Source organism: Hyaena hyaena, unplaced genomic scaffold, assembly GCF_003009895.1.
Source record: "Hyaena hyaena isolate Hyena2069 unplaced genomic scaffold, ASM300989v1 scaffold_29, whole genome shotgun sequence".
Classification (NCBI taxonomy): domain Eukaryota; kingdom Metazoa; phylum Chordata; class Mammalia; order Carnivora; family Hyaenidae; genus Hyaena; species Hyaena hyaena.
Window position 1 is genome coordinate 3634222 of NW_024080661.1, and position 14734 is coordinate 3648955.

Here is a 14734-nt window from a genome sequence, read left to right on the forward strand (position 1 = left end):
TCCAGATCTAGCCTGTCCTCTTCAACCCAGGTCCAGTGAACCGGGCCCCCAAGTCCGGGGGACACTAGGGTGGCCAGGGCAGCAGAGAGAAGGACCGAGGCAGTGGACGCAGGGGTACACCCACGACCTCAGCCCGCAGCTATCCGCGCGGAGCCGGCCAGGTGCGGTGGCGCGGCAGCGCCCTCTGCTGGCCAGAAGCGGAGGCGGCCCGTCCAGAGCTCTGTAGTTGGGGCGGGGGCGGGGACGGGGGGGGGGGGGGGGGGGGGGACGAGGGGGAGGGGCGCTTCAGGCTCTGGCCCAGCAAAGCCAAGTTCCCTGGGTCCCAGGAGTCAACCCCCATTGAGGGGGCCATCCAAGCTGGGAGAACCTTGGTGGCTCCTATGTCAATCCGTATGCTATTATTGGAAAAACTGAAGCGGAGAGAGGGGACATGACTAGCCCCCAAAAGCGGCTTGGGTCAGGGGCCCCATCTGGCAGTGCCAAAGGATGGCCCTGGATTCCCGAGACACCCCCACCAGCCATGCGCCCCACCGACCACCCCAGATCCACCCACATCCAACTGACTCTAGACAGGCTTCCCAGCCCCACTTCTGCCTCCCACCCCTCTACCCAGACCCTTTCTACAACAATTCTAGAATCTCCCTGTCCTCCCACTCACTCCCCCATCCTCTTCAGCTCACCCCAGTCCCCAGCCTCAGGAGACTGCCTGTGCTCCCTGACACACGCAATTCCCCTCGTGAAGCCTTCTGCTTTTTTCTTATTTTTCCCCCAGGAAATGAAAGTTTTAATTTATTTCCTTTCTTTTTTTATTAACTTTATTGGATTGTCTTTATATGATAAGCTATACCACTGCATGTTCTTGGTAACAGCTGAAACAAACCAGAGGGATCTAGAGAAAACTTTGAAAATCTTCTCTCTCCCTTCCCAGCCCCACACCTCTGAAGGCACCAACAGGGTTGAAGAAGTGTCATCTTTCTTTGCTTCTCTAAGGCCATTCGCTCAACAGGTAGGAAGTCGTAAAACCTACTACGTGTCCGCTGCCCACCCCTGCGCGAAGCCTGGGCTCCCGGGGCGAGTCAGACAGCGGCCGTGGTGCCCACTACCCTCATGGGGTTCCCATTCCCAGTGCGGGGAGGGGAGGCAACAGAGAGGAAATGAGGATATTTCAGATGATGCATTCTCCAGGGGCATGGTGGGGTCCCGGGCTGGGAGTGCTGGGCTCTGGGGCGGGAATCAGACTTCTGGAAGGGGCACTTGCCAGCCAAGGGATCTTTGAGGAGGGGCAGTGCCCGTGGAGCCCCTCTGGATGGCACTGGAGGCCACTACGAGGGGGTTGAAAGGCCCCGTCTGCAGAGCAGCCTTGCAGGTGGCTCAGAGAGAGCTTTCGTGTCTTCTGGGGAGGGGAGGGGAGGGCAGGGGAGGGGAAGGGAGGGGAGGGGGCAGAACAAAGTGTAAAGTGCAACATCAGTGGGGACAGGTGACTCTGGGGGCCCAGGGACAGGAGAGGTGGTCGTTCCATTTCAGGAAAGCTTCGAGAAGGAAATGATGCCTGAAGCCAGGCAAGCCACCCCAGGTGAGCAGGTGTTTGCTGGCAGCCCAGAATGGGACGTGGGGTGGAGGGAGCCATGTGCATAAAGGCACCAAGGCCAGATGGCAGCGTCTGGGTGGCTCAGCGGGTTAAGCATCCAGCTCGGATTTTGGCTCAGGGCACAATCTCGAGGTTCATGAGATCGAGCCCCATGTCGAGCCTGCTTGAGATTCCCTCTCTCCCTCTCTCTCTCTGCTCCTCCTCTTCTCGCTCGCTCTCTCAAAATAATAAATAAGCTTTAAAAAAAAAAAAAGGCACCAAGCCCAGACAAAGCCTGGTGTATCTGGGGAGCTGGGTTCCAAGGCCCCAGCAAGGGGGGGAGGGTAGGGAAGGGAAAGGGAGAGGCCTGCTGGTGAGGTAAGCAGGGCCAGAGGCTTGGAAGTGAGCTAAAGAGACTGCGCTCTCTCCTGAGAAGCAGTACGTTCTAGTGAGTGCGCCGACACCCACCGGCCACGTCCACACTCCTGTGCTGTCACATACTTGGTACCTTTCAATTGGCTACTTCCCCCCTTAAAATTAAATCATTTTCAAGGGACATTTTGTTTGACTCCCATAAATGGGAAACTGACATCCCTTGCTGTCAATAAAGGAAAGTAAAAGTCTTAAAAAGAAACATCTCTATGAAAATGCAAATCGTTCATCTGTGCTATTAAAGGAACCCCCCAGCCAACACCACAAATACCTCACCTCAGGACACCCTGGTGCGGTGGGTAAAAGCATGGGCTCTGGAAACCAGGCCGCCTGGGTTCAAATCCCGCCTCTGAAGAGTATTAGCTGTGGATCGTGGGAAAGTCACCTTATCTCTTGAAGCTTTTAATCTCTCATCTGTAAAATGTGGCAATAACAGAAGCTACCTCCCCGGGCTGTGCGATTCAATGAGAGAGTTCCAGTAATGCTGAGAAAGTGTTCTCAGTAGGTAGGGGTGCCTGGGGCACCTGGGTGGCTCGGTGGGTTAAGCAGCTGAGTTCGGCTCAGGTCATGATCTCGCAGTCTGTGGGTTCGAGCCCCATGAGGCTCAGAGCCTGGAGCCTGCTTCCAATTCTGTGCCTTGCCCTCTCTGCCTCTCCCCTGCTCATGCTCTGTCTCTCCCTGTCTCTCAATAATAAATAAAATGTTTTAAAAATTTTTTTAAAGAAAGAAAGTGTTCCCAGTATGGCTTGGCTAGTTTGGGCTTGTGGAAAACCTTCCAAGGATTTGAAACAGGGGAGGGACACGATCCTGTTAGCATCTTAGAAACCAGTCTCCCTCTGGCTGGGGTGGATAGGAGGGAGGTAGGGAGTGGTGAGGAGAGACCATTCTGGGGCTGCTGTGGTCCGGTGAGTAATGCAGAGTCATGAAAAGGGATGGAAAAGATGCAATTGGACACTAGGGAGAGAGGCCCAAGGCGAGGCCGGCACCGAGATTCCAATGAGTCGGAGGGCGGGGCCCTTTGTGGAGGGGGGAACACAGGAGGCCACATGTCTGTGGCTCAGAATGTGATGAGCACGACTTTGCATACCCTGGGTTGGCACCGTTAGAGGTGGCTGCCCTGGGGCCCGGCGTTCAGGAGTGAGTAGGCTCTGCCTCCGGCTGAGGTCAGGCCCCCGCCAGCCTGCTCGGGGCCAGGAGTAGGCGGGTGCTGAGTTGGCCGGAAGTGGGTGCGGGCAGCCACACTCCGCTGGTGGTCCGGGACACAACAGGAGTCGGGAAAGCATTTCCAGGTGGGCATCCTTCCCGCTGCCCCGCCCAGTGTGTGCTGCCGGTCGTCAGGCCTCCACGGGGAGAGACTGAGGCCCCTGGCAGGCTGTGGCCATCCCCAGGCTTCTTCCCCACCCCACCCCCATGTCCTGCCCTACACTGCTCTCATCGAAAGCTTGGGGGCACTGAGGCACCAGAGGGGAACGATGACCCCAAATGGGGTGGAGGGAGAAAGCTAGGGGCGTCTTCCTCTGGACTCCCCGGGGTCTCATCTGGCTGCGAACCCCAATCCCCCTCAGTGCCTTCTCCACGCCCCCTGCCCCACGGCAGATCTGATTTGGATGGAAGACCCCAGAGTCCATCTCCCTAACAGAAACCCAGGCCCCCGCTGCTCTGGGAAGCTCTCCTGCCTCCTGGACCCCCTCTGACAGCGCCGGCTCCCCACTCCCACCCTCCATCTCCCCTCCAGCCATCGCCAGCTGCGCCTGAGTCTCTAGAGATTCCTTGCGGATTGGAGGTCATGGTTGTCCCTCCCTCCGCCACCAGGCGTCACCACCGGCCTGGAAATGGAAGGCACAGCCCCGGCGCGTCCAGACGCCCTGGCGACAGATGGCGGGTGAGGGTGAGGGGCAGAAGTGGGGGGCACAGCCCTTTGCGGGTGGGCGGGTATCTTCCCGGACCTCCGGAGATGGCTGACACTCGGCGCTCTGCCCCCAGTGTGTCTGGGGGGGGGGGGGGCAAAGGGTCGCACGCTTCTGAATTCGGGCCCATGCGGCCGGGATTCAGGAGGCAAACCCGAGCAGCAGGGGTGCAGGAGAACATGCGGATCCTGGGATGCCCTGCCTCTTCGCCCACCCTCCGCCCCTTGCGTGAAAAGGAAGCAGGAAGTTCTCACTGAGAATGTTATATTGACCCATTTTATAAATTAAAAACCCGAGGCTCATTTCCAGGCACTAAGGTGTACGCCCCCCCCCCCCCCGACTTTCCGCTCCCGGTTGAGGCTATTTCCACTACGAAGCTGTCCACCCCCCCGCCCCCGGCCCCACCTCTCCGAGGCATTTGAAAATCTGGTGGAACGAGGAACTGAATGTGAATGTCACAATAGCCAGCATTTATTGGGCACTTACTGTATACCACACGCTGCTCTCAACAACCTTATACGTGGATACAGTTGTTGCCCCCACGAGGAAACTGGAGCACAGACGGGTGAAGTCCTTTGCCCAAGACACAGCGGCCCCAGGACTGAGACCCAGGCGATCTGGCTCCAGAATTGGGAGGCGGAACGACCCCTCTGGGTAGCACACGCCACAGTCTGTTTGAAGGGTCTTTAGGAAACCCCTGGGCGCGGGGCACCTGCGAGCGGAGGGGTCCGCGCACCAGCAGGCGTGGAGGGGTGGGGGGGCTGCGGCCGGAGGTGCTCGCCTTCCGCAACCTGCAAACCGCCTACAGGAGGCGCCCCAAGCGCCCACCAGGTGGCGCGCTGACCCCACTCGCCTCCGACACGACACGCCCTCGCAGGCTCTCCGTCGCCCCCTGCGGGAGTTGGTGTTGACCGCAGCGACCCGGGTCCGGCCGACAGGTGGCGAACAGGTGACCTGGTGCCAGGTGTCGGCTCCCGGCCAGGTGTCCTGCAGTTTAGCGGCCCTGCTCAGGCCTTGTTTTCTCCCGCTTCGTTCCTCACCTTGGAAGATGCGCAGATGTAGCGGCAAGGGGTCGGGCCAGAATCCTTTTGTTCAGCGCGTCTCTGTTTACAAAGCGCTCTCCGCTGGCTCAGCTCCGACCAAAGACCACGGGGGTACTAGGCGCCCAGCAGAGGGCCAGATGCTCTCCCACCCATCAGTCCCCTCCCCAGGGGGTGAGCGCTGTGATTCCCGCTGAGGCCCGGAGAGGAGACATTCACCCAAGATCACCCAGACAGCAGGCCTCGGAGATGCTCCCTACCCCAGGCTGCTGGACTCCATGGGCTCGCCGTCTCCACTCCCGGAGGCACCCGGGAGCCGCGCCAGCCAGGAGAAGGTCTCTGTCGGCTGCTGAAATCCACGAGGGGCAGAGGCATAGACAAAATGACCTCTCAAAGCCTGAGGCATGCAGGCCTGGGATGTGAGTGGGTGGCTTCCCTTAGGGCCTTGGGGCGAGAGGTCTCCCACCTGCTTCCTGGACTCCCCGTCCCTCACCCATCCCAGTTCCCTCCTCCCCGCTCCCTCCTCCCCACACGACTGGCCCTGGGGAGCCCCATTGTGTGCTTGCCCCGCTCTGTTCTCTACAGGCTCCTCGCCACCTCACCTCCCATGATCCTCCAGGCTCCTGCACGGCTGGGTCTGGTCCCTCAGTGGGTCCCGCACTCTGCCCCCGGCTACTCCCTGTATCTGAGCACCCACCCCGTGGCACCTAACACTCCACCTGTTGGGGAGGGGCGATGCATCTCCCCCTGCAAACCCGCCCTTTGCCCTGTTCTCCTGGCCAGAAAGCTGGGAGTCACCTTTGATTCCTCAAGTGCATGTCCCGGAGTCGAACTTCTCTCCATTGCACCCCTTAAACGTCCCGTCCTTCTCCTGAATGAGGCGTCTGTCCTCATTCAGCCCGCCGTCACCTCCCAGCCTCCACATTTACCCCCTCTCACATCTACCTCCTGTCCCCTCCTTGGCCACATTCACTGACTTCAGTCTGTCTGAGGTAGTAGCACTTCGCATGCACTGTTCCCTCTGCCTGGAAGACCCTCCCCTGCTCCGCCGCGGCCAAGGCCTCTGGGTCATTAGATCCCAGTTGAAATGTGGCGTCTCACAGCTTGCCCCCCGCCCCTCCTTGGTTTACCCTCCCACTGGGGGCTTGCAGGGCTCCACTTTCACTCCACTACCCACCATCTTGGAGCCTGTGTTTCCGTGCGCGCTGGGCTGGCTAATCTCCATCTCTCTCAAGAGCCCCAACTCTCCATGCGTCTGACGACTGCCCATCACAGCTGTAGCTCCATGCCCAGCCCTGGACCCGACATGAAAGTCGGGGCCCTGCGACTGTGTGGGGAACAGATCACCCTTTCATGTCGCCTTCATCAGAAACCCCTTCCATTGCTTTCATCTCCGGCCTTTTCAAAAGGAGTTGCTTCCTCTTCCGGAAGGGTTCTTTTCCTTCCCCTCCCAGCCAGGGCCGGATCCTCATATCACAGGACTGAGTTCTCTGTGATTAGTCCTTGGCCCCCTCATTTGAATCAGGGCTTCTCTCTGGGCTCCCCCAGTCCCCTGGATGTAGCATTCGGTCATAACACTTCATGTTGGAATTACTGCAAAGTGCAAATTGCCAGGTAAACATGAGAGATTATCGACAATCATGATCTGCGGTCACCTCCCCCCGCTCCCGCCCCACTAACCGCCCTTCCCTCCAGACCTTTTGGCTCTGGCTGGCTCAAGGGCATGTACTCTCTGCCTTTCAAAGCATCAGGAACCCCATTTCCCATTCATTCAATAAGCACTGATCAGGCACCTACTGGGCTGTTTGCTTTCCCGCAGCACTGGGCAGGGGAGGGGGGGGGCGGAGGAGGAGAGGGATGCAGACAGGAGCCTTCCCAGGGCGAGGAGCAGCAGGCGGGAGCAGAGGTACTAAGCAAATGCCACCTGCATCCTGCATGAGCACGGGCGCGGGACACACTGAGCAGGCTGGGGGCCCAGGGGTGGGCCCCCTTCACCGCAGGGCAGGGTGAGGGGGGGTTCGCCTGAACAGCTGCCGTGCAGGGGGGGCCGCCTTCAGTGCGGCCGTGCACACAGTCTTCCCACCCTGGGAGCAGCTAGAAGGACGGGGGGGTGCAGTTTCCAGAGGAATCCGCCAGCCCCAGCGGTCGCTTTTCTGTCCCCACCTTCCCAGGCCACTGTATTCTTTTGGGCTGTTGTTCATTCCCTCTCTCCTGGCACTTGCCACACACCCGAGTTTATCAAAGCGAAGTCCAGAGGCAGCCCCCATGGGCATCACCTGGGACGGGGGGGGGGGGGCTTATAAAAAGACGTGGTGTGGGCTCCTATCTCCGGAAAGACTCCCTGGGGTGAGACCCTAGAATCGGCAGGCGTTGCCAGGACCCCCACGCTGCTTGGCACACAACTGTGAGAACCCCAAGGTACCCTGCTCCCCCCAGTACCAGCCTGGCGCCCTCCTTGCCCTGGGCTGTCAGCTCCTCACTGGGGTCCTTCGGGCGCTGCTCTTCCTGTGTGCATCCAAGCCCCTTGCACCCACGCCTCCCGCACCCCGGGCTGGACTCTGCTCCGCCCCGGGGTGGCCAGCAGCACCCAGACCTGACATGACCCAAGCCCACCCCACCGTCCTTTCTCCAGAGCCCGCCTTCCTCGCCCCAGCCTTCGCTGCTCGGCCCGGCAAGCACCCTGCCTGTGGCTCACGCCAGAAACTTCCCTGTCATACTTGACTCCCTTTCGCCCTCCCCCTTTCACCTGAGCAACAACCACACCCTGGTTCTTTTGCCTCCTAGAGATCTCCTCGCGTCCCCCTGTCTCCCCAGACCCTTGCCCTCCCTCCCTCCAGTCTCTCCTTCCAGTGAGGTCTCCAAAATGCAATCTGACGAGAATCCGCGGCCCCCTGAAAACCTCCAGAGGCCGTAACCCATGACCTGACACAGGAGAGCCTCCCGTTCCGGCCTCTCCCCCCTCCCCCCTCCCCTCTGCGCTCCGGTAACAGCACAGAGCTTCTGCTCCCAGCCTCCCACCAGTGACCAGTCAGTGCCCTCTGCCAGGAATGGCCCCTGCTGGCTGACTCCTCCTCGTGACCTTGGCACCCCCTCCGCCAGGAGGCCCTCCCTGACCCTCCTGGACCCTGCCTGCACCATACTTGGCGCGCGTCCATAATGCCCGTTACGGGGATCCGTTAGTCCACTCGCCGCACCGAATTGTAATCATCAATCCCCACGTCTCGGTGGCACACCAGCAAGTGAGATCTCCGAGGGCAGGAGGTTGGCCCGTTCATCTCTGTATCCCAGACCCTGGCTCGGCACCTGGCACTGAGGACAGTCTCGACTAGTGGTTGGCAGATGAACGCAGAGGGGAAGATTGAAGGAAGGGAGAGCCAGAAATGGCCGAGAGGGCAGGGAGGGCGAGCCAGGCAGGAGGCACAGCCAGAGCGAATGTGTGGGAAGTAGAAAAGTGAGAACTTCCCTTTATTGCACTCCCACGACTGCCCGCCAGCCATTGTGCCTCAGCTTTGTTTGCACATTTTGTCTCTTTCAGTTCTTGCAACAGCAGATCGGGGAAGCCGGCATCAGAGAACCAAAGCAACCTGCCCAAGGTCACACAGCCGGGCCTGGAGTGGCATCTAGGATTGTCTGGCCTGAAAACCTGTGCTCTCTCTGCTGAGCCCCACTGTGCTGCTGGGGATAGGACCTTCTGGAGATCGACAGGGAGGGGGCGCAGCCACGCCTCTGCCTAGCCGGGCTCGGGGAGCCAGCTGCCCACGCTCAGGTCAACAGCTTCTTCCTCGCAGCCGGACCAGAGGCTCAGAGGCCAGACAAGAATTTGTCTGTTCCTTCTTCCCCTGACTTTGCGGGGGGGGGAGGGGGGGTGTCTTTGATGGACATGCACATACCCCCCCCACCACCACCAGGGAAGGGCTACTGCATCCTGGTACCGCCCAGGGCGCCCGGGGAACGCAGGGGGCTCGGTGATGCTGCCTCGGTTCTGCAGGATCTGTCTCCCTCATTGCACTTGGCCCAGGCTGATATTAAGATTCATCTGCATTCCCCGCGCACCCGCCTGGCAGATGGTGGGGGAGGAGGCTGGGTGTGCGCTGGGGGCTGCAGCCAGAGACCAAGCTGGGCCTGGAGGGCCACAGAGCACGGGGCCCACCCCTCACGCCCGGGGACCGCTCCGGCTGCGGGGGTACCTCCTCACCATCGCAACCTCCGAGGGGTGCTAGGACTTGACCTTTGCTGTTTCTAAGGACTGAAGGGGTCCTGGAGTTCCAGGAAGGAGACATGGATATGAGTGGGATGATGAGGGACCGGAGCCCCTTTGGGCAATTTCAGATGAGGGTCCTCCTTGCCCTGGGGGTTTGCAGAGGTCAGAGCCAAGGACCCCACTGGGAGAGGAGCACCGTGTCCTGGTCACTCCCTGGGTCACGGGGAGGGTAAGTAGTGAAGACCGGAGACACAGCTTTTCAGGGACACCTTGCCCCGCCTCACTCCTCAGCTTCTCAGGAGGCTTGCCCTTGACCCCAGCCCCAGAATTCAGCCTGGCCCCCGTGAGCCTTTTCAGCCCAGGGCTCTGGCCAAAAGTTTCCTGTCACAGGTATTGGACGGGGGAGGGCGGGGGTTATCCCCATGCCCCTGAGTAAAGTAGAAGAGGAAAGAAACTGACATTATAACAAAAGGAGTACAGGCTAGACACCCACAAGAACTTCCCTCCGCACAGAAGCCCGTCTTGCCGAGAGAAAGTCACTTTCAGCCGTGGGCATAGGCTGCTCATTATCGACGTTCTTTTTGGCTCTCGGAATGGGTTTGGAAAAAATAACCTTTCCAAAGTCCAGGTCTCCCGGGGTTGAGGGCAGGGAGGAGGAACGGGCGCCCTGCAGAGGGATGGGAAGGGGAGTGTTCCTATCCCCCCCCGCCCCCCCCCCCCACGGGGCCACCACCTTGTCCCCTCCTCGCCAATAGTTCCTCCGCCCCCGCGTCCGGCCGCCTTCGTCCTCGGTCCCCGGGCTGCGGGCCGGCAGGGGAGGAGTTAACTCCGGAGGTACCGGCTGGGCTCACCGTACCTGCCGCCGCCGCCGCCGCCGCCGGTGGGAGGGACGAGCAAGCGCGAGCCGCCGGGGCGCCAGGAGCGCTCCAGTCTGGCGGGGTGCTGAGCGGGGAGCGGGCGGCGGGGCTCGGCGCGGCCAGGGGCGTCCGCCAGGGGGCGCGCCGCGACGGGGCGGGAGGGGCCGTCTGGTCTGGGGAATTAGCGCCGGGGACGGGCGCGCGCGCGGGTCCCCAGCACATCTGGGCGAGAGCGGCGCCGCTGGACCGAGGGGGGCGCCGAGCGCAGATCTGGAGCGGCCGAGGGAGCGCGCGGCTGGGGCCCTTCGAGGCGCGCGGGGCGCCCATCTGGGACCTCGAGAGGGGGCCGCGCCGCGCGCCGCTGGGCCAGGGGAGGGGGGCGGCGGCCGCACAGCTGGACCGGAGGGGGCGGGGTCGGTCCCTGGCGGCCGGCAGAGGGGAGGGCCGCGAGCCGCCGGGGACTGGAGCATGGGACGGCGCGCCTGAAGGAGCAGGGGCGAGGCAGGGGCCTGGGCGCCCGGCAGGAAAAGAGGAGAGAGAAGGACCCGGGAGCAAAGGAGGAAGATGCAACTGACTCGCTGCTGCTTCGTGTTCCTAGTGCAGGGCAGCCTCTATCTGGTGAGTGGCCCGCGGGGAGCTGCGCGGAGGGGCGGGGGCCCGGAGGACGGGGGAGAGCCCGGAAACTTTCTCCCTTCCCCACCCCCGACATCCCCGGGATGGAGGGGAAGCCCGGAGGCCGGGGGAGAGGGCGGGTCCGAGGACGGAGACCGGACCGCAGGGGTTAATAGGGGCGGGGAGAGGGTGCGCGGCTGGCCCACCCACTCGGCCGCCGGTGGCTGGAGGTGCGACCGGCACGAGGGAAAAGGCCAGCAGCGGGGCGCCAAGGGTTACCCGACCCCGTCCCGGCGCCCCGGGACGCGCGGAAGGGGGAGTGGGGGCGGGTGGCGGAGCTGACGACCCGCCAGGTCTGGGGGCGTGGGCTCTCCTCCGACCTCGGGGACCCAGAGGGCCTGGGACCTGGGTGCCCCCGGCGCGCGGAGGCTGTCCAGGCGGGGGGTGGCCCCCGCGGACCCCGCTCGCGCCTTCCCTCCCGCTCCCTCCCTCCCCGCCTGTTGTTTTCCTCTCCTCTCCCGGCTGCGCGCAGCCCGAGCCCCACAGGACCAGGGCAGGCGGCTCCCGCCCCGGGCGCCCGCGGCCGCCGAGCGGAGCGCCCGGAGCCCGCGCCCCGTGCACTCGCTCGCCGCGTCCCTGCGGCCCGGGGACGCCCGGGAGTCCCACCCCAGCCCCCCGCCCGGGGCTTAACTCCCCTCCGACCGCCCCCGCCCCAGTCCTGTCGTAGAGAAGCCACGGCCCCACATCTGGACCTGCCCGTTTCTTCAAAACAACACCTCCCCCCTCCGCGTGCCACCTCCCCTTTGCCACTACGCGGAAGCACCCTTCCTTTCTCGCATCCCCACCTGCGGCCCTCCTCCCCGCGCTCCAGCCATTGGGCTGCGACCCCCGCGACCTAGTAAACACGGGTCTGCAGAACCGAGCCCAGCCCCCGGGGAGCCTCCCGGCCCGGCTGTCCCCCGACACTACCCCTGGGGCCTAGCAGGCAGGGCCACCCAGCACACCTCTTCGGGCATGGCCAGGGTCAGAAGCAGGGGGCGTGAAGACCCCAGGCCCCTGGGGAGCCCTCCAGAGTCCAGCCCTCCGGCCTCACCCCGGGGATCACCAGCAAACCCAAACGCTGCCCCAGCTGTGAGCAGGTGCCCCTAGCGCTGCTAAGGGGACACATAGGGCAAGTACTCTCTTTGGAAGCTGAGTAAGCACACACCAGGCGGCTGCCCTCAGGAAACCTCGTCTGCTCCCTGCTGCCCTCCGGAGCTGTCCCCAGCCTGGCTGGGTCACACTGTCCTGCTGGCCCTCCCCACAGCTCCTCCAGGAGGCCTTCCCAGGTGGTGCCTGTGGTCAGAGCTGAACCGGCAGATGCCGGCCGAGCCTTGGCAGTTGGGCGGACGATTCCAGGCAGGGATGGACTTTGGAGAGAATCTCCATTAAACGGACCTACCTGGTCCCCAGGGCTGGGAGTGTGCGTGGAATGGGAGGGCTGACCCTGTGTGACCCAGCCTCGGAGGGATGGAACGCGGTGGCCTCATCTGTAGAATGGGAATAAGAACCCCTGCCTCGGAGGGTGCTAGTGTCCTGGCCTGGCGTCATCAGTGGGCCCCAGAGCGTTTGACTTTTCTGCAGCTTGGGTGTCCTGGGTGTGGGAATTCACGCCAGGGCTCCCCTCCCCCCCCCCCCCCCCCCCCCCCCCCCCCCCGCCCCATTCCCCTGCCCAAACCTGAACTGCATTTGTACAGGAGAGAGAAGGTCACTGGGCTCAGCTCTCTTATTCTATTGTCTACCGCTTCTCTGAGTCTTGGAGGACAAAATGACCCCAGGGTAAGGGTGGTGGTGTCTCCTCTAACAGCCTAGGAAGTGCCAAAAAGCAGGGGCCGCACCTCTCCCGTCAAACCATCAAACCCGGGGCTCTCCCAGCAGAGGGACAGGGCTCTTTGAGAACAGTGGTTGTGCCTCCCCTTCGGCCTGGGAATTTCACGGAGGCCGGGAATGTTCTCTGTGTAACTGTAACCTTAGAACCTCTCCTATGAGCCTGGGGGCTCTGTCTGCACGAGGATATGCCAAGATCAGGAGCCGGGCCTTCCCCGTCAGAACGGGGGTTCCCTAGGGGCAGGGGCTGTGTGTCTCTGGTGCCCTGGTCCATTGGAGAGAATCCTTGACCATCCTTCCAGATGCTATAGTAGCCAGAGCAGGACAGTGTGGGGAGGGGATGGGGTGGCCCGAGTGTCAGAGGGTGAGATGGGACCACAGCAGAAGCCGGAGTGTATACCTGACCCCTAAGGTAAGATGGGAAGCATCACTCAGCCTCGAGCCGGTGGAAGGGACAAGCAGGGAGTTGAGGCTGTTGGTGGGGGACACAGGGACCAGACCTCCTGGGTCCTCTGCTGGGGACATGGCTGTCACTGTCCTCCCAACTCCCTCCACAGGTCGTCTACGGCCAGGATGATGGTCCTCCCGGCTCAGAGGACCCTGAGCGTGATGACCACGAGAGTCAGCCCCGGCCCCGGGTGCCTCGGAAGCGAGGCCACATCTCACCTAAGTCCCGCCCCGTGGCCAACTCCACTCTCCTAGGGCTGCTGGCCCCCCCTGGGGAGGCATGGGGGGTCCTGGGGCAGCCCCCCAACCGCCCGAACCACAGCCCCCCACCGTCGGCCAAGGTGAAGAAAATCTTTGGCTGGGGTGACTTCTACTCCAACATCAAGACGGTGGCCCTGAACCTGCTGGTCACGGGGAAGATCGTGGACCACGGCAACGGGACCTTCAGCGTCCACTTCCGGCACAACGCCACCGGCCAGGGCAACATCTCCATCAGCCTCGTGCCCCCCAGTAAAGCTGTAGAGTTCCACCAGGAGCGGCAGATCTTCATCGAAGCCAAGGCCTCCAAAATCTTCAACTGCCGGATGGAGTGGGAGAAGGTGGAACGGGGCCGCCGGACCTCGCTCTGCACCCACGACCCGGCCAAGACCTGCTCCCGAGACCACGCGCAGAGCTCAGCCACCTGGAGCTGCTCCCAGCCCTTCAAAGTCGTCTGCGTCTATATCGCCTTTTACAGTACGGACTACAGGCTGGTCCAGAAGGTGTGTCCAGATTATAACTACCACAGCGATACTCCCTACTACCCCTCCGGGTGACCCTGGGCAGGCCACAGAGGCCGGGCCGGGGCTGGAAGGACAGGCCCGCCCGCGGAGGAGGCCATCTGGCTGGAAACTGGGCAGGGAAGGGAAGGGACCTCAGGCGGGGAGGGGGGTGGAGAGGAGGAGAGGCCAGGTGGGGCCGGGCCGAGTCTCACGTGGTGGTGGGGAGGAAGGGGTCCCAAGTGCGGGCCCCAGCCTGGGGTTGTGGAGCGAGGGGGGCATAGGAGCACTGAAGGAGGAGTGGGTTCTCTGGGCAGCCCCAAGGCGCTTCCGGGCTGAGCGACAGGAAGATGCCGGGCCCCGGAGGCCCCCGGGGAGGGCAGACCGGTGGGGCCTGGGGGAAAAGTCATGGAGAAGAGCCTGAAGCCTTGACTCCCTCCTTGCCATCCTGAGGAAGAACAGCAGCAAGGAGAAGGGTATCTTGTCAGCATGGACGCCAAGTAGGCAACAAAGGATGGCAGAGCTTGGGCTGCCTGGGGTGGGGGGGAGGGGCGCGGCAGGAGGAACTCTCCGACCCCCACTGAGTGGGCCCCCCTCAGCCCCTTGTCCTGGACTGTGGCCTGAGCTTGGCCTCAAGCTGAAGTGGTGACCCCAGGAGTCCTTTCGATGTCTTGACAAATAGGCCATCTGCTCACAGCCAGGCCATACCTTTCCAAAATTCCCTTTCCTGCCATTGCCGCCCCTCCCTCCCCGCCCCACCCCGCCTTGTGCTGATGGGACACCCATCCTTAAGTTGAAACAGAGGGTGATTATGGTTCTCCCAACACCAAGGCCACAGATGGAAGCCCCGCCCCTTGCGTTGTGTCCCCCTGGCCACCCCACCCCCTGCTGGCTCCTCTGGGAGTGTCCTCTGTCCAGCCGGCCAGCTTTGCCTGTCAGCCTGAGGCTCGGGGCCCTCAGCGGCTCAGCCGGGTGACTCCAGACTGACAGGGGCGCCAGACCTGTTCCGTGGTGTCTGTCTGTGGGTGGGGGAGGGGAGGGTGGGGT

General features: G+C 62.6%; 1 protein-coding gene across 1 annotated transcript; it reads left to right on the top strand.

Annotated features, from left to right (window-relative positions):
• Positions 1–10431: 10431 nt before the first annotated feature.
• NXPH3 (neurexophilin 3) lies at positions 10432–13844 on the top strand. Its single transcript, XM_039227875.1, has 2 exons — positions 10432–10622; positions 13040–13844. Exons 1-2 carry the CDS (start codon positions 10569–10571, stop codon positions 13742–13744), a joined length of 759 nt encoding a protein of 252 aa, XP_039083806.1. The 5' UTR covers positions 10432–10568; the 3' UTR covers positions 13745–13844.
• Positions 13845–14734: the final 890 nt, after the last annotated feature.

What these genes read in the sequence shown, in the direction of transcription:
- NXPH3 (XM_039227875.1), top strand. Translation starts at nt 10,569, where the DNA reads ATGCAACTGACTCGCTGCTGCTTCGTGTTCCTAGTGCAGGGCAGCCTC. An exon ending in TGCAGGGCAGCCTCTATCTG is followed by an intron (nt 10,623 to 13,039) that starts GTGAGTGGCCCG and finishes CTCCCTCCACAG; the next exon opens with GTCGTCTACGGCCAGGATGA.